At 49.2% G+C, this 5284-nt stretch overlaps 3 protein-coding genes across 7 annotated transcripts in view; 2 read left to right on the forward strand and 1 right to left on the reverse strand.

The window, feature by feature from the left end:
• The window catches only part of LOC109545324, a 4041-nt gene extending 3169 nt beyond the window's left edge, over positions 1–872 (forward strand). Inside the window, exons 7-8 of one of the 2 annotated variants that reach the window (XM_019915947.2) lie at positions 356–514; positions 561–872. In XM_019915947.2, the coding sequence (XP_019771506.1) occupies positions 356–514; positions 561–841 (440 nt within the window). In that variant the 3' untranslated portion in view covers positions 842–872. The remainder of the gene's footprint in view (positions 1–355; positions 515–560) is intronic. The other variant, XM_019915948.2, reaches the window with a different exon arrangement.
• Positions 873–953: 81 nt separating this feature from the next.
• LOC109545323 (adenylosuccinate lyase) overlaps positions 954–5284 on the reverse strand; it is an 11983-nt gene continuing 7652 nt past the window's right edge. Inside the window, exons 2-7 of the mRNA XM_019915946.2 lie at positions 2283–2578; positions 2080–2228; positions 1846–2022; positions 1582–1783; positions 1301–1514; positions 954–1239 (exon numbers count right to left, since the gene is read on the reverse strand). Coding sequence (XP_019771505.1) covers positions 973–1239; positions 1301–1514; positions 1582–1783; positions 1846–2022; positions 2080–2228; positions 2283–2578 — 1305 coding nt within the window. The 3' untranslated portion in view covers positions 954–972. The remainder of the gene's footprint in view (positions 1240–1300; positions 1515–1581; positions 1784–1845; positions 2023–2079; positions 2229–2282; positions 2579–5284) is intronic.
• LOC109545322 overlaps positions 2578–5284 on the forward strand; it is a 3474-nt gene continuing 767 nt past the window's right edge. For 2 of the 4 annotated variants that reach the window (XM_048663909.1, XM_048663912.1), the window contains exons 1-9: positions 2578–3381; positions 3434–3604; positions 3655–3758; positions 3812–3847; positions 3915–3974; positions 4030–4278; positions 4329–4751; positions 4804–4977; positions 5028–5170. In XM_048663909.1, the coding sequence (XP_048519866.1) occupies positions 2999–3381; positions 3434–3604; positions 3655–3758; positions 3812–3847; positions 3915–3974; positions 4030–4278; positions 4329–4751; positions 4804–4977; positions 5028–5170 (1743 nt within the window). In that variant the 5' untranslated portion in view covers positions 2578–2998. The remainder of the gene's footprint in view (positions 3382–3433; positions 3605–3654; positions 3759–3811; positions 3848–3914; positions 3975–4029; positions 4279–4328; positions 4752–4803; positions 4978–5027; positions 5171–5284) is intronic. The other 2 variants (XM_048663911.1, XM_048663910.1) reach the window with 2 other exon arrangements.

The following is a 5284-nucleotide window of genomic DNA, read 5'->3' on the forward strand; positions in this document are numbered from 1 at the left end:
TTCCTTGTTTTCCACCGGCTTATCGGATTTGTCGTCGACTTTTTTCGCTTCAGCAGACATTCTGACTTTCTTCGGCACGTCGTACACCGATTCTCTGTCCGCCACTTTGATAGTCTTCGAGTTACTAATCGGACGCAGGCTTTGAGGAATAAATTAGTCGATTATTCGCTTTACTTACCTGTAAAGTGAGTTGAACCTGGATGAAGGCAAATCGGTTTCGGGAGCACTATTTATCAATCTGTAATAAAAGACGTGAGGAAATTCTGTCTTTTTTAAAGACAAAAATTTTTGAGGCGGAATACCCAAAAAGAAGTTTGTAAAAAAAGGTGATAATGTGCTGCTAAGGCTCAGAAAGGGCAACGGGAGTTTGTCGCAGGAACCTCGACAGTCCCGCCGTTCTACCTCGACGAAGAGCGCAGAAAAAAGTCCCCTTGGACCTGCTCCACTCCGAACACCAGCAGGAAATTTGAGGCCCGAAAGCAGGCTTCAATGTCCACTCCAATCACTTACAGCGGTATGCAAATTGCACTACTTATCAGCTTTTCTAGCGATTTTTTTAGGGACTTTTGCCGTTAACAAGGAACTAGTGCCGATTACACTTGAGGGCATCAAAGGAACTTCTCCCAAGTCTTCGCCGCGCGCTCGCAAGTTGCACAGGTCGGAGAAAAAATCCCCCGACAAGGCAGAAGGCGCTTTTCTGGATATCGGGCGACTGGACCACATTTCCGAAGAAAAACTCGCCTTGCAACTATCAGCGGAAAACTGCTCAATCGGCAGGTCCAATTGTGGCTTTTTTGATGCTCCCGTACTACCGGGCACGGTGTTGGACGGATGTGACTAGGAGCTTAAGATAAATAGTCCTTACGAGTTAACGTAATCTTTTCCATATCATCGGCTTAAGCCGAAAAAATATATTGCTATTAGCATTGGTTTGGGGGAGCGGAAAAAGTGAATTAAACCAAACAACAAGACTTATATTTCCAAATTAACCGGTTGGGCCACTTTTTCCAAGTCGTACAACGCCAAAACCGGCTTAACTTCATCTTGCAAAAATTCGGCCACCTGCTCAGGGGCGCGCCCAATATAAGTAGCTGGATCCAGTAGCGAACCCAACTCAGAAACAATCGGAGCAAAGTATGCGTCTTTCCGAACTCGGTCCAAAAGATCGTTTTCCTTGCCGTGAATCTTCACTTGGTTGCCCGCCTCCTGAGAAAGAACTCGTATTTTTTCATGGCAAACCTGAAAAATGCGTCCGATTAGCAGATTGCAGACCCCCCCTAACACCCCCGATCAATCTCACCTGCCGATCACCCCCTTTCTTCACCATGGCCATAATAATATTCTCAGCGGACATAAAAGGCAGCTCTTGATCGATGCGCCGCTGGATCACCTTCGGGTAAACCACCAAGCCCTGAGTTATGTTGGTGAGAGTCATCAGAGCAGCGTCAGCGCACAGAAAAGCCTCGGCTAAAGTTATGCGACGGTTAGCTGAGTCATCCAAGGTGCGCTCCAACCTGCAAAACACATTTTATTTTACACGAAAACTCGGTAATTTGGATTCTGTCCTCAATTGCTTCCTACCATTGCACACTGTGGGTATTCGCAGCGTTTGAAAAAAGCGAAATCAGATGGCGAGCCAAGGCGCAACATCGCTCACATCTCATCGGGTTTCTTTTGTATGGCATGGCCGAACTCCCGATTTGGCTCTTCTCAAACGGCTCCTCTACCTCCTTCATGCTGGCCAGCAAGCGCAGATCGGAGCACATTTTATGGATTGTCGAGCCTACACAGTTATAAGCCTGATAAGAAAATTTAAAAACATAAATTGACGCTGAAGCTGCGTACCCAATGAGGACAAAACGGCAACCACCTCCAAGTCAACCTTTCGGCTGTAGGTTTGCCCAGTTACCGGATAGGACGAATTGAAGCCGCTCAACTCCGACACTCTTTTATCCACAGCCTTCACTTTGGCTCCATCGCCATTGAAAAGCTGCATAAACGACGCTTGAGTCCCAGTGGTGCCTTAAACAAGCCTCCCCAGGTAGTGAAACTCCCTAGAACCCCAAAGGAGGAGCTCACCTTTGGCCCCCCTGAAGCGAAGATCTTGCTTAGCTCTACGCAAAGCCCGCTCATCGAGCAGAAAATCGAAGAGCCAAAGCGTGGCGCGTTTTCCCACCGTGGTCAACTGGGCGGGCTGAAGATGGGTGAAACCCAGAGCTGGCACAGACCTGGGAATCATCCAGAATTTCAGCCTAGCTCAATGGCTAGAGCCAGTCTCTCACTTGTATTCATCGCAAAACTGAGCCAAGTTGTGAATAACCCCGGCCAATCGGTTCTGAAGCAGCTCGAGTCCGTCCCGGAGGATGATCAGATCCGTATTGTCGCCCACAAAGCAAGAAGTGGCCCCCAAGTGGATAACGGGCGCGGCCAAGGGGCAAAGTTTGGCAAAGACGTGCACATGCGCCATCACATCGTGCCTGGTGAGTTTCTCCTCCTCAGCCGCCTCTTTGAAGTCGATGTCGTAGATGTGGGATTCCATCTCTTTGATCTGGGCATCCGCTATATCCAGGCCTAGTTCCTAAAAACCATCAAAAATTTCCTCTTTGTCCACTGAAATACGACAGTTTCGCTACAGAAACTTTTCAACCGCCCTGGTAGATCGGGAAAGTCAGACGAGGACAGCCCGGTTTCTATAGCAACCGCCATACTTGCCTCGCTCCTTTGCACAGCGGCATGCCGATTGAGCCGAGCTGAATTTGGCTATTTGTGCTACAGGGGGCGACCAAGAATGTTCGTCTTGACTGTTTTGTTGATAACTACTCAAAAAATGAGCCCACGCTTGGATGCTTCCAGACTATTAGTTAGAGTGGTGTGTAATAGTCAAAACGACCTTATTTTGGATATTTCGGTATATGTGCTGTCAAAATCGGGATTGAAAATGAGTGACGGGTCGAAATACCCAAACGTTCCTTCCTGGCAAAAATATTCCCCAATCTGAATGCCCTATAGGAGTGTCAGGGGCGTCGACAGAGGGGTGCAGGATGAACAAGAACTGAAGAAAATCAAATGGGAGGAGAAGAGGAAGCGCAGGGAGAAAACGCAGAAATGGTGTGTCATGATCGGGCTGACTCTCATCGAATTTGTGAGTTGGGTTTTCCCTGTTGGGGAACCTTATCATAACGCCCTTTTCCAGGTGCTATGTTTGGTATGCTTTGGCCTTGGCTACTACTACTACTACACCGCGGAAATATACAGAAACAGTCTTGGAAGAAATTATGTAAAGTCTATTAGATCCCTCCTGGAACGCCCGGCGCCTCTGGCCATATCCAGCGTATTTTTGACGCTAACATACGTGGACCTCATCTCCTGGCACAGCCTAAGGTGACAGTGGAAGGGGCAAAAAATCACCAAACCAAACATTTTCCGTTCGCAGGCCTGTGACATATTTCGCATGGATCATGGTCGCCTCAGCCGGCTTTCTGATGTTCCTGCTCTATGCTGGATGCATCGTTTTAACCAGCGACGCCCTCCATTCTTATATCGCCATTGTTTTTGGATGCATAACCGCTTTGGTCTTTTTAGCCGATCTCATATGCATGTTGATGTAAGTGTGGGGGAAATATTGATATTTTTGCCGTCCTTCAACTGTCTCAGGTCGCTGAAGCGATTCCCTGTCCCCCATTGGGTGCTCAAACGCAAGTATGAGAAGCTCGATCAATGTGTGTGCACTGGCGACTACGATCCAGAGGAGGAGGAAGGTAGATGTCCTTCACCATACCATAATGGCATGTAATGTTCGGTGTTTTTGCAGTTGAGCGGCCCATTTGTCGATGTGGAGACCATTGGGGTAAACCGAATTAAACCCCCGAGTTTTCTGGAAACAGTGGTTTGAACTGATCTTTGATCTTAATTAGGTGAGCCTTGCACGTGCGACGATCCCGACCTGACTTGTGGATGCAGCCTCGACAAGGCTGGTAAGTTAATGGGTAGGAACCAGCCCCTAAAGTCTAGGAAATTGCAACGCTGCAGGTAAGCCGCCATGTGAATGCTGCGAGTGCGCAGCACAAGTCTTAGTTGCGGACGATGATGGGGCAACAATTTACGGTTCCGTTTATGACGGACGTTCGATAGTCTCCACTATGACTGGTTGCGACGAGTTGGAAGAACGAAGAAAAACCACCTTTTCGCAGGCTTCGCTCCCGATGGAGCAAATTTGCTCCCAATTCACTCCGGGCAGATATTGCGTGGATGGGCCCTTGGGCAGATCAACCTTTGCAGGTTCATCTAGAGGAACCCCCAGCCTGGAGATTGCAACCTGAACATATAAGTTTCAGACCCGTGCTCAGGGCTAGAGGCGATTTCAACAGCGCGCAAATCTGCAGGAATGTCTGCGCCTAGGAAATCAACAATGGCGCCCAACAGAGTATCGACTGCATCCACTGCAGTAGAACCAATGGCAGCATCGAGCAGATTTCACCAAATGTCTGCGGCCAGTAGGACAGGAACGATCGCCAGCAGGAGCCGAATTCTGGCTCCTTCGGGATCGCGGGGAATTGGCAGTCCGTCGATGACGCAGGCAGCAAAGCACGGGGGTCTTCATGGGACTTTGACCGAAACGATTGGGGCGCCGTCGATGGGCTTAGCCAGCAGAGTGGCCATCAACAAGCCCTTGCCCAAATCCAAGTCCCAGATGGTTTATTCTGTGTATACAACCACGGTGGATGATCAGGAAGCCATGCATGAGTCTATTGGTGGGCGTGTGTCCTTCGCTGGGGGGTTTCCAGTAAGGAAAGTGGGTTTTAGCTTCCAAGTATTACAAGATTAAGCATTGTGCGCACAAGGCCGCACCAGCGAGTTGGAGTAGGGATGGGGAAGCTGTGGAGGAAAGCTGGTCTTCGACGGATGAAGAAATCGGCGCTGAGGGCGATAATCCGACGAGAAAGCTGCCTGCAAACGCTCGGGGATATTCGGGAAAATGTGGCAATTGGACCAGGTTGTGGCAGCAGAGAATAATAAAAGCGTTTCAGGCCGGAGGAGGCCTGATAAGGGCAAGCGGCTGAGATTCAGCTCCTGCACAGCCACAGAGAGAGTTGTTGATCCAAACCTCCACCTCCAAATGGGGTACATGTCGGATCCGGAACTGGCCCAGGGCCCCAGCAGGATTTACACGGTAAGGCGCACACATGCAAATACAGGGTTATTCACGCTATACGGCACGGAAGTTTGCGGCTAAACCGTTTGGTTTTTAAAAAGTATTATTTTATGAATTGTCCGACGCCTACCG

This window comes from Dendroctonus ponderosae, unplaced genomic scaffold (genome assembly GCF_020466585.1).
Source record: "Dendroctonus ponderosae isolate FM_Combo_2020 unplaced genomic scaffold, Dpon_F_20191213v2 Dpon_F_20191213_2, whole genome shotgun sequence".
Lineage (NCBI taxonomy): Eukaryota > Metazoa > Arthropoda > Insecta > Coleoptera > Curculionidae > Dendroctonus > Dendroctonus ponderosae.